This window comes from Musa acuminata, chromosome BXJ3-9 (assembly GCF_036884655.1).
Source record: "Musa acuminata AAA Group cultivar baxijiao chromosome BXJ3-9, Cavendish_Baxijiao_AAA, whole genome shotgun sequence".
In the NCBI taxonomy this organism is placed as follows: Eukaryota; Viridiplantae; Streptophyta; class Magnoliopsida; order Zingiberales; family Musaceae; genus Musa; species Musa acuminata.
The window spans coordinates 46,572,649-46,588,211 of record NC_088357.1 but is presented as its reverse complement, the minus strand read 5'-3'; the positions used below and the strand labels follow the sequence as shown (position 1 = coordinate 46,588,211).

Sequence of the window (15,563 nt, the reverse complement as noted above, 5' to 3'; positions counted from 1 at the left end):
AATGCAAGATTGCTATATAACAAAACTATTTATTTTACTATGTTAATTAATATAAAAGAAAATTAAGAAAAGAAATAGTCTGATACGCAGTAAGAGTGATATTTTAGGAGATTAACACTATTACGAGTAAGAAGTTTTGAGTCCTGCCGTAAGTACAATCCGCGAGCAGCAGCTCGGAACCCCTTAACCTCAAGGAGAGATGGCGTATCTCTCCGTGGCCACCGGCAACAGAGTTCATGAGCTCGGAGCACGAGCGGTCGGGCATCACAGTCGTCGTAGACGCCGGCGACGGGCCATGGTGGCCGGGTGTGTACCCTCCATGGCGGAGACCAGCCATTCTTCCAAATGGTGAACCGTGGAATCCCAGCTGGGGTGGTGCATCAGTTGCAGGGTAAATGGAGGAGAAGCACGCAACAATCTGCAGAAGATGATGAAGGAGAAGAAAGCTTGGAAGGAGTTGGTGTTCCACTACATGCCACCGCCATGCATCCCTGTTGATTACAAGTTAATCTCTCTCTCTCTCTCTCTCTCTCTCTCTCTCTCGCGCTCCCTCTTGACTTTTAGGGAAGGCAACAAACACGCATAGCATTCATGTATTTTACTTCACTTTAAATTCGTCTAGAATATCTATTTTCTAAACATATGAACTCATCACAAATTCTAAAAAAAGCTAAACTTCAAGCTTTTGCCATCTCTTCTTCAAGGAGTCCACACGGCTTGGTTCAATCCAAAGGGCACAATATCATCTACATGGATTCTTAAGGCGAGGGGGTCGGTATCTGGTCGGGTCGGAGTGCCGTCAGTCCGATCAACCCAAGGTAGAATAGTATGAGGCGGGCTCTTCTATGCTAGATTTATGCACATAAGTCAAAGTTGAGAGGGGGATTCCCAACTCGACTCGTCCGAAACTTAATTCAGTATGAGATGGAGTTGAGGGTATTTTTAGCATTCCAGGTTCGATCTCCTGGAGCTGACTAGGGGGTCACCTTTATACTTATAGTGGAGGGTCGATTGTATGTGATTCATTAATGATCATCGATGCTTCGGGCTATTGGCTCGTACACTCCGCACTATGCGGATCGACTTACATGGTTCCATACCATGTGGTGTCGTTTTGGGCATTCTCGGGTGGTTCCATGCGATATCATCTCGTACAGTCCCGAGTGACGTAGGCATGGCCCATCGTCTCGCAGGGATCCGAGGTACCTCATTGGCACACATGCACCATATTGGCTCCAAGGTTCTATGCTGGCTCTAACGAGGTTCTATATTGGCACCATCTCGAGGACGAAACTAGAAGATACCCTACCGTTAGGAATGACAAAAAAATAAGAAATTCATTTCTTTGAGATATCTGAAATTGTACTTCTATCAATCTATGATAAAAGAAAATCCTGAATACCAAAAAATTTTAACGCGCTCCCATTTATATAAGCAGGCTATAAAGATGAATCTTAGGTATAAACGAGGTTTATATAACCAAGAAAAAGAAAGTTGCTAAGGGAATTGCCCTATGGGAGAACTAAAAGAACACTGTGCATAAGCCATTGTTTTAGAATACGAACCCCGTGTTACACGCAGGGGATATATTCTTTATTTGGCTCTTTGGCATCTCTAGAGAACAGGCCAAGCATCCACATTGGAGTTGCGTGTAACGTATCACAAGCCGCATGGTTTCTCGATAGCTTCTTTTGACCATTGATATAAAATATGATCACATTTGTTTGCTTGACCGATTCTTTTTGACTATTTAACACCTTCTTTTATCTTGTTTTGACCAGGCGAAACACATCTTCCCTGGCTTTGAAACTTGAATATTTCCATCTCCAGATCTGATTTTATGTATTAGTATTATAAAATTTAACCATTCTTTGTCTTGAAATTATTCTTTTTTCACATTAATTATGATTGGTTGAGTAAGACTGCATATATTAATTATTCCAATTCCAAGACTGGTATACTGAGTTTATTGAATACAGTATATGTGAATATTTATGATGGCCAGCCATCGTGTGAAGGTTGGCATGAAGTTATCGTAGGACTCGTAGTCCAGTGGTGTGGTTGCATGCTAAAGTTGCTGCAGCCGTGGAGAAGTTTCATGTCATCCATCAAGAATAGTTGAGGCCCTGATTCTTGGTGCTTAAAATAGAGGATTATGTGATCGCACTAAGTTGTCTACCCTCAAACAATTCGAGCTGTTCTGTTGTGTAATCTTCAGAGATCTGTTGCACCTACTTGTTGAATGGTCTGCAAGAATGACCTCTGATCTTAATGATAATATATTTTTAGCATGAGTTCTATCATTCCATCCAGCTTGTACTACAGATTTAATCGATATTTCCATTCACTTCATTAAATGTGATGGTTTTTCTTTCCATTAAGGACGCAAGGGGAGGTCTGATGGCTGCTGGATGTACTAACTGTGAAGTTGAAGATGCTAAGTAGGTTGAAGCAGAGCTTGCTAAGAATGAAATGACGAAGATGTTTATGTGTTTGATATGATGCTCACTATTTATACACGTTAGGGAAGAGTATTTTCTTCAATAAAACTGTGATATTTCTTTATATAGTTGAAAAAATCTTAGCTGCTGATTGAAAGCAAACACACACGAAACATGTGTGCCAATGCATTGGAGGTCATTCATTGCAATCAGAAGTCATGGCCCGAGATGTTGAAGGCTTTGGAGATGGCATTATAAGGTTTAGTTCTAATGTGAGTGAGTGTTCTTAATTTTGTCTATTTTCCTGGGCAATTTAATCTCTTGTCATGTATTATTGCCGAACACGGTAACAGATTCCAGCTTTCTTGTGTACGAAGAGTTGAAGCTTCCTAATTTTTGGATACTAATTAATAATATTATCAGTCAATCAATCTAATATATATATTTCGTATGGTATCCAAGCAGAAAAAAGGAGATAGAAGATGTCCCTTACTCCCGTGTGGACATCGATATGCAATTATGTGTTGTCATCACCCTTATCTTTTACGTAAAAAAGGAGTCAAATGGAGATTATTAAAGATAATTAAAAATTATCTCAAAAGAATATTATATAAAATATATCGTTTCTTCACTTCATTACCAAGTATAAAATCTTACTTTTAATATATTCGAGTAGTCACTTTTTTTGCTATTGATGACTGTATTTGTCTATCTCAGATTACTAATTTGGATGTTAGAGGGATCGATTCGAGAATCTTTTTCTGATCTTGGTTTTCATATAGGTGACACCTCAAATAACTTTCTTGAGAGTTCGACATTTTCATATTCGAAGCATCTCGAACAACTATCTCGAGAGCTTAGTATTTTCACCTCCATCTCGGATAACCCTATGCATATAGGTCCAAATCACATCAAGTTAACCCAATCATCAAACATATCTTCTCGTAATACTAACCCTTCTATTAAACTCTTATAAATAGACTCATAGAATATAGATATTATCTTGTTTTTAAGAAAAGACATTTTACTTACCAAATTTTAATTGAATCTATCTAAGTCAAGATTCGAGTTTTCTTGTATGCAAATGATTGTACTTATCTTCGTTTTTAATCGATATTTATATGTCGACTCTATTTGAGCTAGTTTACATTTTTCGTATATAATTCCCTTTAAATTATCATTAGTATAACCTAACTTAATAGTTTACATGTCTTCATTTTTTGATTTGGAAATATAACCAACAAACCATGAGATAAATTTATTATTAGAGGAGCTGGGTCGAGAAACCCATGCTCAACCTCGATCTTCATGTAGGTTATCATCAAATCTCATGAGAACTCATATTAACCTCGGGAGACCTCTAGTAGCATCTCATCGTTTATGTGCACATATATTTAAACCACATCGGGCTAACCAATACATCATCTATTATTCCTCTAACAACTATTTCAAGTCTTTTCATTATTAACAATACATTACTATTCATAACCTTTTAAAAAACTAATAAAATAATTTTTTTAATATCTATAACCTCACTAATTCTGATTTTATCTTTTTTTTCCTTCCCCACAACCCTGCATATGCACTCTATCGTACCGAATGTAGCATTATATACCAAGTAAAATAAAATGTCTTGTCTTGTGGGAAATTTTAAGAGAGGATAGCACATAATTACCTCAATGGACTCTTGTCCATGTAAACAATAAGGGAAAGTAACCCGTCACCGCATTCAAACTTACGTCTACATGAGCGAACAAAAGTGACATGCCTTGTCCCCTTACATTGATTCGGCTATCTTACGTTGAGCTTATATTCGAGCAAATATTTTTTGTAACATTAGTTATATATATATATATATATATATATATATATATATATATATACATACATATATATATATATACATACATATATACATATATACATACATACATACATACATACATGTATATACATATATATATATATATCATGATTATTTTTATTTTTTTAAGGCAGTCTCCATGAAAGTATTTGGTACGACCAACTTTCTCCTTTAAAAATATAATAATGAGTTATTTAGCTCCACAAGCATTTGCATTTCCCAAATAGGTATTATTGTTTAACTCTTCTTTGTAAACCTTGTGATTGAGGTGCATAATCCCCACACATCTATTGTGATTGATGTGAATATTCTTTGGCCACTCAGGACTCATCAAACAAAGCAATCAAATAACGAATTCTAGTTGTTCACAACCTAAGCTTGATGTGACAAAAGGAAAATGATAAAGGGTTGTATTGATGTGATTCACTTGTCATTAAGTGAGTACATACAAGAAAAAAAAAAGGACACAAAATCCTCATATTTTGATATTAAATTTCATAACTAATAAAATGAGAAAAGAATTATTTTATTCACATACATAATATACAATAAGTTGAAGATCAATCGGCCATTATTGACCTCATCATTTTTAATATAACCATCTGAGATTTATAGTTAATTTTTGCAACTAATTTGTATTTACCTTATCATGAATTTTTGTGGGATTAGTTAAAATTTTCTTTAGGAAATTTTAGAGTTATCATTGTTAATTTGAGATTCATGTGTCATGTTATACTTGCCCATATATGTGAGATAAAAATGTTTTATTTGTCTCTTGCTTTCGGCTTTTCATTCCAATACCTTTTCTATTACTTTCTTGATAGCTATTGATCCTTGTCGGGATGACACCAATTCATGTGGCCTCAGATGACGTGGGAGGGGAACGGCTATCATCTCGAATTCCTGGTGGCACATCCGATGTGGCGTCACGTCTTCCTCCTGAGGTTCTGCGCTTGCATTGATGTGGTTGAGGGTCGTGTCCATATGACGAAATCCATAATATGCTCCATCACATACAACATAATAATCATTGTTAGTTATTGTCTACTCAAAACTGATGTAACTAGAATATCGAAGGAAACTCGTTAGGAACTCACCTGGCCTCGATCTTTATGCAGATCGTCCATCCAACGAACGCGCAAGCCCCTCATTCAACAATGTTGGACTTCTATGCATATGAATCCGAACCAAGTCAAGTGAATATACACATCACTACTACGTCCAGTAGAATGTTATTACTATTATTATTGTTATTTAGATATAACTTATGTAGCGGGGCTTAGATGAAAAGAGTTGTATGTTTCAAGCAATCTAAGTCCTCCTTAGTGTTTCTTCTCCACCTCACTCACATTCCCGTTGATGAGTTTGTGCTGAGATATAAGATGTGCCGTGGAGATCATTGTCTACTATTACTTGCAATATAGCTGGTGCACGATGACTTTTTTTTGCCACAAGAATCATGAACGTTGATCTACGTAAGTAAAAGCTAACACTTATATGCAATCAGCTAAAAGCTAAGTACCAAAAGGTCAAGAACAGGATCCTCATTTCACTCTAAAATCTAAATCACTAATAACATCAACCGATTACAATATCACTAATACTTAGTTAGCTACATTTAGTATCTCAATTACTATATTTTAGAAAGTTATATTAGTATCACTATAATTATCAAAGTGAAATATTTAACTTTATTTCTTCTCACGTAATCGATTCTACTGAAGATAAATACATGCAGAAATAACACTAAAAATATGGATAAAAAGATAATTCAACTATTTTTATCGTTCAAAAATATTAATTTCACATAACGATAATTTCTACGAAAGCTTTGATATCCTTCCTCCGGCTCATTCTCCCCTCCGACTTTATTATCTTCCCGGAAAATCTACCGAACGGTGGTGTCGGTGGCGATCCTCATCTCCTACATAATTCTATTTCTCCTACTTTATTATTCTCTCATTCAACTTTGCTATCCTTCCGGATGGCCTACCTAATGACAACGATTCTCATCTCTTGCATTGTCTTATTTCTCCTACTTCGCTATCCTATCTAACGTCTTCGACTTCACATAATATCGATAACTCTCTACTATCAAAAGGGAGGATAGTAAAGTTTTTACATCAATAAGAATCACCGAAAAATAAAATATATATTTTTTATTTTCATAATTATATAGAGATATCATAATTTATAATCACCACCCTACAAGACGTCGCATCACCGTCCGACGGTCGCAGGAAGGAAGACAACTCGTGCACGTCACCGTCCTGCGAGTCCACTCAGCTTGTGGGTCATCCTCCCAGTTACGAACTCGGAGTACAAATCAAACCGTCCAAAGCGCCCTTGTCGTGTCGCAAAACCGACGGTGTAGATCGCACCATGATGCGGCTTTCAATTGGGTGGGAGCGTCATCAAGCTTCGCTCCCGGCTCCGCATCACGCCACGTCGCGCGAGTCCATCACTGTTTTAATGCGATTCCCCCTCGGCCTTCAACATCTCCGCGCAACATTGCGTCCTGACACCTGGCCGGCCTCCATCGCGAGATCGCCTGCGGAGGTTTCCTTGCCTTCCAAGTATCAAGACATAACAGGTCCGTCGTCCTCTCTCTCTCTCTCTCTCTCTCTCTCTTTCACTCTGTTTCTTGCGCATCTGCACAAATATGTTGCGCGCACTCCCTAGGATAATTATAAGAATCTTGTGTGTATTGTCAATTTCGGCAAGGACGATATTTGAAGATGCCAATTTGTGTAAAATATTGTGGCAGGAGGTGTTAGTACTGTTGGTTTGTCTGTGTTTTGTGGGAATTTTTGGGTTTTGGTTGTGATTGTTGGAGACTTGTATGGAGTCTGATCTTGATTATTTTGTTGGTGTGATTGGTTTTTGAGGAAATATTGAAGTAGGTGAGGAGGGATGAATTCCAAGAGTTTGGGAGTAGGAAGAGAGGATGGACAGGCGCAGCCGCCACCGCCGCCGACGCTGCTGTCGCGGCAGGGTTCGATTTACTCGCTGACGTTCGACGAGTTCCAGAGCACGCGCGGGGGGCTTGGCAAGGACTTCGGGTCGATGAACATGGACGAGTTCCTTAAGAACATATGGACCGCGGAGGAGAGCTACGCCATGGTCGCCGCCCTCGGCGACGGCAGCGGTGGCTTTGGTGCCGGGGCCGGCCTCCAGCGGCAGGCCTCGCTCACCTTGCCCAGAACCCTTAGCCAGAAGACTGTCGACCAGGTCTGGCGGGGCCTCGTCGAACCCTCCTCCTCCGGCCAAGGACTGGCCGCCAGCTGCGGCGGCACGGACTTCCCGCGGCAACCCACCCTCGGGGAGATTACCCTTGAGGAGTTCTTGGTGCGGGCCGGAGTGGTGCGGGAGGATATGGCTCCGTCGCCGAGACCACCGACGCCGATTGGCAATAAAAGTAACAACACCAATATCTACTATGGAGATTTGCCGGCCGTGAACACTTCGGCTGGGCTGGAACTCAAGTTCAATCAGGCACCGGGTCGAAGCAATGGAAATATGGCAAACGTTCCAATTGCTCACTGTTCAGCTGCTAATTTGGGGGTGACATCCACTGTTGCGAGACCTTTTGCGCCTCCAGTTCCCCTGGGAGATAGCATGGGCTTGGTGAGCCCGCAGGGCATGAGAGGCGGAGAACTTGGCGGCTTTGGCCACGTCGGGATGAACAACAGATTGATGACGGGGATGGTTGGTCTGAGCACAGCTGGAGTCATGGGAGCGTCAGGGTCGCCAAAAAACCATCTGTCTTCAGATGAAATTGTTAAAGGCAACGGGGATCTATCTTCTTTATCACCTGTTCCATATGTGTTTAATGGTGGGCCGAGGGAAAGGAAGCGTAATAGGAGTCTGGATAAAGTTGTGGAAAGGAGGCAGAGGAGGATGATCAAGAACAGGGAGTCAGCTGCTAGATCACGTGCCCGGAAGCAGGTGATCTGTTTTACTATGCTCTCTAGAAATTGTTTAAATTCATAGCCTATGCTATTTAGCGTAGTTGCATATAGTTTTCCTTGTTTTTCTGTGTTTCTCATACATATCGTAGAATAGTATCATTTACATAGAATTATTTTGTTTAGTTAGATGACTTCTTCTCCGTGTGAATTTCATGAGACTCTGTTGTTTGGCAATTCATTGATCTCAGTTTTCGTAACTTGATCCATCTTTTGCTGCGCTTCGTCTATCTTTCTACCTAGGTTTTTTTGTTAATTTCAAAGAATTGAGGATTCTGAACCAACCATGAAATGCTAGTGATAGTGAGGTTTTATCTTAGCACACTTCATATTATTAGTTTCTGTTCTTTGTCAATATTGACAACATTCTTCTAAAAGATGGATGACTTGCATGATCCTCGTGCAGCGACAAACTATGATGAGTTATTATTTGTTGGAAGGCATTTCATCTAAATTTATCTTAATGCATCAAATTCCTTGGAGAGGTATGTTTTGATCAACGTGCTTACAAAACAGCTTTTAGAGAAAAATAAACAAAACTTCTCTTTTCCTTTCGTTGTAACACATTCACTTCTCCACAATGCTGTGCTCGATAGTCATGCACAATGGTTATGTCAAATACTTCAATTAAATTTGCCAACTTGAGAGTCACATTTTTCCCTTATTTTTTCAAATAATACTACCGGAAGAGATCAGTAGGTTAACTAGATTTAATTTGTCAATAGTTCTAAGATGTTGAGACTTAAGAATATGTTGTTCAAAATATGGATTTTGGAAATAACACGACAAAAGAAGTAAAAGATTGACCCACAATTGTGAATATGTTGTTGTTATTGTAAACATAACTGAGGCTATAGAACAATAAAGCTGTTAGAACCTCTGGCACACAGGACAGTAGAACTTTCAGGATCATACATTTGCCATGCTTCTTATCTATCATTATTTTTTCATTTAAATAGAGAAAAGGGAGTTCTGGTGGTTGTTGCCCTTAAATAGATATTATGTAGATAATAATTTGCTTTATTCATGACTTTTCCTGTGTACATTCTACTTATGTACATTTTATTTGAGTTAGGCTTATACTGTGGAGTTGGAAGCTGAAGTGGCAAAACTCAAAGAGCTAAACCAAGAATTGCAGAAAAAACAGGTATTTCTTCTTAATGGTACTTCAACATGTCTGATTCATGATAACCAAAATTCATTGTTCATTTTTTCATCAAAATATTTTTATAAAAATAGGGGTCCCAGCATTTTCTTCTTGCCTATCATCACAATTTTCATGTAGGTTTTGTAAAATTGCCAATAATAGCATTGCCCTTGTCTTTGCACTTGAATGTTTATAAGACCAAATTTACAGATTCTATGCAACCATTTGTGGTAGGGATATTAAAAGGTAGAGATCAAATTAAGACTGATAGTTTCAAGGTTTTCTTTGGTATCCTGATTTGATATTTGTGGCTTAGAAACACCAAATTCCAAATGTTACTGGATGTTGTCATCAATTCTATGGTATGTTCCATAATAAGATAAATGATGAATAAATGTCACGATTAAAACCTTCACCTTGACGTTTTCGTCATAACGATTGATTTTTATGAACGTTTCTTCTGTGTTGGCTTTGCTGCCCCATATCAATGTATGTTCTGTTTCAGCATCACAACATGTACTTTTCTTAAAGGATCAATATGAAGACTATGTTTACAATTTTGAGAGCAAAATGAAAGATTGAACTTCTGATGACACTCTTTGATGCTTGCAGGTGGAAATGATGGAGATGAAGAAGAATCAGGTAATTCTTTCACTTTATAATGATTATTTATGTAGGTTTCTTTTCAACATTTAGCCATTTCTGTTCACTGTTTACAATTTTTCTGATATATTTTTTGTTTTGAATGTATAGTTGATTAACTTGATAACTTTGGCAGTTTCTAGTTGCATTGCATTCTTTTCTTGACAACTAGTTGTGCAGTTTTTATGTTATATTATTGATGGAACATTTTCTTCTCTATAAATTGGATAAGCTTTCCGTACAAGTTACTAGACTGAAGGTAATATCTTTCAGATATGCTTCTCTTCGCTGTACTAACTTATTTTATTCTCTGATTTTATATGCCGTTGAAAACATAAATAAGATGACTTGTGTTTTCAAACAACAAAGAAAATTTTATGAGGAGGAATAGTCCACACATGAGTTGATGGAACATCAAACACCCATATGTCCTTGATCCTTTTCTACTGCATATCTATTTGGAAATATCCGAAGTATTGACAGATAAATCATTTATTTTGTTGTCCTTACTGTCTCTAAAATGTTTAAGTTCTTATAACTTGAAACCCAAAACAGAGAATGAACAGAGTGTATGAGGTCAAGGAATCAATTTTTTTATCCTGGTTGATTCTGTATGAGTCAAGCAAGGATCTGCACACCCTTTCATGGATTGACTTGATACCTGCGATATTGTTGAACTAGTAAATGCTGCTTGCTGTTTTTAATTAGAAAAGGGCTTCTCTCTCTCTCTCTCTCTCTCTCTCTCTCTCTCTCTCACTCACTCAGTGAATCTATTTTATTGTTATCTCCTATTCTAACCTCCCTTCTCTCCCCTGGTCACATTTATTATTCAATATCACTTATAACCACTAGATTTCTAGATAATGTCATTGTTTATCATGTCTTAGTGTACGTGATGCTTGCATTGTTGAGATTATGTTTGACAGTATGGGTAGTTTCACGAAACATTCTTCTCCAATGTTTGTTTGACAGGTAAACAGGAAAGGCAGAGATAGTTTTCTGGATCTCTAGGACAATTTATTTTTTTTTCAGATTTTTTCTCTGAAAAATGAAAATAAAGCTCTCCTAAATCTTCTTATGACTTTCCAACAACACTGAGAAAAGAGGCTAACTTCAGTTTTTTCTGCATTCCAAATTTAAGAAAAGAAAATTCAAAAGATTTCATTTCCCTTTCCGACAAACCAGAGAAGTTTAATTAATTTTTTAATGAGAAGATTTATCATTGAAAAATTCTTCTTCACAATTTCCCTTGCAACCATTTAGCCCTTATCTCAAAGTTATAGTTTTGATTTTAGTTTTGTTTGAAATAGTTGGCAAAAGCTAGATTTTTGTTCAAAAACGTCATTTATAGCTATGATTTAAGCCAGAATCTAAGTTTCTCTGCTCTATATGACTATGAAGTATTTCATGGGTGACAAAATTCATCAAGAAGAGGAATGCCAATCTGTAATGCAAAAGAGTTAAATCTGACATAATCAACATGTTTACCAGAAATAGATTTTTGAATGAAGTAAACTATTTTGGGAGCTCTTCGAGAATATTTTGAGAGTTCTGTAATGGCATTAGTTGGCAGCATAAATCTTCAGTGGCCTGGCACCCAGCATAAACCTTATCACCAGTGATTCGTCTTAACCATTTTTTAAATTTGTGGAAATGGTATCTGACCATTTTCTACTACTAAAAGGAAAATTGATTGGTTTGACATTTTTCACCCTACTTTTGCTTAATGTGATTGACGATTTTCATGCAACTGTAAGGCACTGACTGTAACTTATTTTGCGGCAAGAATTACAAAGATGATTTGGTGACTTCATATTAGAACTTTTGTTCTTAAGTCTGTTCCTGTATTGATGTGTGGAATCATCATTAAAGAAACATGTATCTTTTTGTTGCTCGATCCAAAATTGCAAAATTCATTGTGTTATATGAATCATGATAGATGTGGTACTCCCTTCATTTTTGTGGTAGAGGTTAACAATTTATCCTTGATATGTTTTTCTTGTTTTATTGGTAAGTGTACAATTTTACAACAACGGTGATAATTAACAAATATGATAATTGCAGCAAATTGAGAACATAATAGCTATGGCATCTTGTTTCATGGTGATGGTTGAAGTTTTGCCTTCCTTCCACATGACTTGCCTCTTCTCCTTTATTTCCGTTTACTTCTTCTTTCCTTTTTGTCTTTGTAAGCTTGAAATCACATAGAGTTGAGTTAAATCGACCAACTCTAGTTAAGTTGGATTGACCTATTTAATTTTGCCGAATTTCTGATTATAAGGTGAGAAATTAGCCAAAAACATGCTAGACAAGGTCAGCACCATAAAGAGATCCTTTTTTGCTGCTTGCAGGATTTATAGGCGAGCTATTTTAAAGCTTAATTTTTTATATTTTTGCATAATATCTATATTCTTATTGTTTTTAATGAACATAGAAATTTCATGCTCTAATCTTGGCTTTGTGGCAATTTAGTGCGTTCTGTTTTTATAGAAGTTATTGTTATGGAAGTCACAAGGTTCTTCACATCATTAAGTTGACACACAGAATTATAGGTTACATTTCTATTACGTTTAAGTTTTCTGATCTATCGAACAGAATTTTCATAGGTTGATGCTTTTTTTATTCTAAGTTAAATTTAAGTTTATGATAGTACTTCAAAATTTGCTCAGTAGTGCGACTTAAAGCCTATACTTGAATGACTATGGCACAAAGTAGTACATTTTGTTGCTTATCCGATTCAATAATAACTTCTTTGCATTCATGACAAGAAAATGTTATACTGTAAACATGTGATTTTTTTATGTTGCTTCTCAAAGCAGTTGTTCCAATGTCTGCCACCATATAGTTTTCTTCTATTTCACCAGGATATGGAGTAATAAGGTGACACACTAAATAATAGTCTCATAGGAAGCAACATTTAATATCCTCCATAGTTTGACAGGCAGTGATAATGGATACCTTCTAAGATACAATGATAACTCAGAAATCCACATGTATCTGTAACTTGGAAAGAGCATCTCAGAAAAAGCTATTTGTTGCTTTTTTTTTTAAAGCCCTTTATCTTTGCATACATATATTTCTATTCTGAATTCTTCTCAAATATATATTTTCACATTCGATAGCTATGGAAAATGAATGTACTTACGAAGGTTAAAGTCGGAACTATCAGGTCCTCCAGGTGATCAAGCGGCAGCATGGACAAAAGAAACAACGGTTGAGGAGGACACGAACAGGTCCATGGTAAAGCGGGACTTGATGACAATAGGTGAATCAAACTATAAAAACCCATGGTGTGAAACTATTTGAGATCGACTAAATGGATTTTTTTTATCATTGAACTATGTGTATGTGTAAAATGATAGTTGTTGAACCAGAATATCTTATATTTTAGCTCATAGAACAGTTGTGTATATAGCAGGAAATTGCACCTCTTGCTGTAGAATCCAGATCTTGTATAATTAATTTCTCATCCATCTTATTTTGCTTGTTTGCTCTCAAAGGGCCATTTTCCCCCCCCTCATGCTATGAGCATTCCCCCCCAGTGTGATATGCATTGTAAAGAGCCATCTCTTGAATTCACATATTGCCTTTAGATTTTGGTGGTGAGTCATTATACATGTTTGTGCCTGGAATTCAAAATGTATTCAACATGTCCTAACTAAAACACAAAAAAATCATTAATTGCAAAGGGATATATGGCACTTTCGCTATAGTTGAATATAATGTTAGAGATTCCTTAAACCGCATACTCTCTTCAAATTGATCGTATCATCCCATAAATCTTTTCTAATAATCACTAAGGATAAAAGATGGATTAGATTGTGCAAAATCAACTTAGCCTTCCAATCAGACTTCAATATCAAATGGATACTAGATTCGATAACCATACATGTCCGGAAAGAATAAGCTTAGGAACAGTGGATACGAAGTAATCAAGAATACGTAATGAGGAAGCTAATTAAGTATATTCAAATATTTATTTATTTTTGATAGTATGTGATAAAAATAAGATTTGAATTTACCGATCAAAAACTCTATATTAAAATAAAAAAAATTAAACAGTAAATATGTTAATATTTGATCGTGTCCGGATTCGGGTACGACAACTGTTAGTTACTTGCTTTAAGACGATCTTATTATCTGGCCTCGTCCTTTTTCCCTGGCTAAGTGGTACCAATCTCTACCCGTCAGTCCGTCTCCCCCTACTGCGCCGGTAGGCAATTCATCGCCATCGCATTTAATTCCACCCCCTTCCCCTCCTCCTCTCCCTCCCAATAACAATTCTACACGCAAACGCAAGCAAAGCATCCCATCCCATCCCTCTGCCACCTCTTACCTGCGTCTCTGGATCGGTCGGTCGTTCGATCGGGGAGGAATTCGGTAAGTGCGGAAGGAAGAAGAGATGGAGAGCTCGTTGCAATCCGCAGGCCTTTTGGAGCAGATGAAGATCCATCTCTCCACCGACGCCGGCAAGGAGGTCACCAAGAAGATCGGCCTCGTCTACCAGCTCAACATCGCTCCAAAGGTCCCTATGTTTTATTTTCTGACGTCGATGCTCCCTTTTGCCGGAAACCGTAACGCTAACCCTAAATTTTGTTTCCTGCTCGTTGGGGCCTGCAGAAGATTGGGGTGGATGAGGAGATCTTTGTCGTCGACCTCAAGCAAGGAAAGGTCACCAAAGGTCTCGTCTTTTGCCCCTTCCCCTTCAATTTCCTTGCCTCCTTGTTTGGTTAATAGAGATCGTAGAATTGATGTATTTGTTTTTGTGATTTGTCTATGCTAGGCCCGTATGATGGAAAACCAGATGCGACCTTCTCGTTCACCGATAAGGATTTCCTCTCTATTGCTACAGGAAAGATGAATCCGCAGATCGCATTCATTAGGTGATTACAATTAGTTGTTCCTTTATAATTTCTTTCCTTTCTCATCTGGAAAAAAGAAAGACATTTGCTTGATTATTGATATTTCTTGGTGTGTTTCTTTTGTTGGTTGCAGGGGAGCTATGAAGATCAAGGGTAGTATAAGTGCAGCGCAGAAGTTCACTCCAGATATCTTCCCGAAACCTTCGAAGCTTTAATTTGGAAGCTTATTCGTCCTTTTCTCTTTATGGACAATAAAATAACGTCGCTTTTTGATTTATGGCCCTGTTATGGAAGGATCAGACATGGAACCAAGTAATGTTATATGAGTAGGTTGAACATGGATAGGTTTTGCATATTCTTATGATCCATTAAAAGTTTATTATATCCATTGATTATTTCTTCATAATGTCCTCTAGCAACTTATTTTGCAGCTCAAATTGAATCTTTAGGTTTCTTGTTTTATTTAATCAGTTACATGATTGTGTTGGAGTGTTAAGACTTACAATAAATTCTATTCCTGTTTGGTCATAAGATCTTCCTTACTTTATATTGTGAGTTTTATTACTTTTCACAACTACAAGTTCTTGCCATGTAGAGGAAACTAAAAAAAGATGAACAAAGGCAACAACATCACAACTA

At 37.3% G+C, this 15,563-nt stretch overlaps 2 protein-coding genes across 4 annotated transcripts; both read left to right on the top strand.

The window, feature by feature from the left end:
- The first annotated feature begins 6,753 nt into the window (after positions 1-6,753).
- On the top strand, positions 6,754-13,540 carry LOC103999167 (bZIP transcription factor TRAB1). 3 transcript variants are annotated; one of them, XM_018818414.2, is made up of 5 exons: positions 6,754-6,898; positions 7,206-8,253; positions 9,349-9,420; positions 10,033-10,062; positions 13,232-13,540. In XM_018818414.2, exons 2-5 carry the CDS (start codon positions 7,219-7,221, stop codon positions 13,304-13,306), a joined length of 1,212 nt encoding a protein of 403 aa, XP_018673959.2. In that variant the 5' UTR covers positions 6,754-6,898; positions 7,206-7,218; the 3' UTR covers positions 13,307-13,540. The 3 variants fall into 3 exon arrangements, with proteins under 3 accessions (XP_018673959.2, XP_009419107.2, XP_018673960.2); XM_009420832.3 differs by having other exon boundaries at positions 6,758-6,898; positions 7,073-8,253; XM_018818415.2 differs by lacking the exon at positions 6,754-6,898 and having other exon boundaries at positions 6,910-8,253; positions 13,185-13,540.
- Positions 13,541-14,223: 683 nt separating this feature from the next.
- LOC135648987 (sterol carrier protein 2-like) lies at positions 14,224-15,330 on the top strand. The gene is made up of 4 exons (XM_065167052.1): positions 14,224-14,587; positions 14,683-14,743; positions 14,846-14,945; positions 15,058-15,330. The coding sequence occupies exons 1-4, from the start codon at positions 14,465-14,467 to the stop codon at positions 15,137-15,139; spliced, it is 366 nt and encodes a 121-aa protein (XP_065023124.1). The 5' UTR covers positions 14,224-14,464; the 3' UTR covers positions 15,140-15,330.
- The last annotated feature ends 233 nt before the right edge of the window (positions 15,331-15,563 follow it).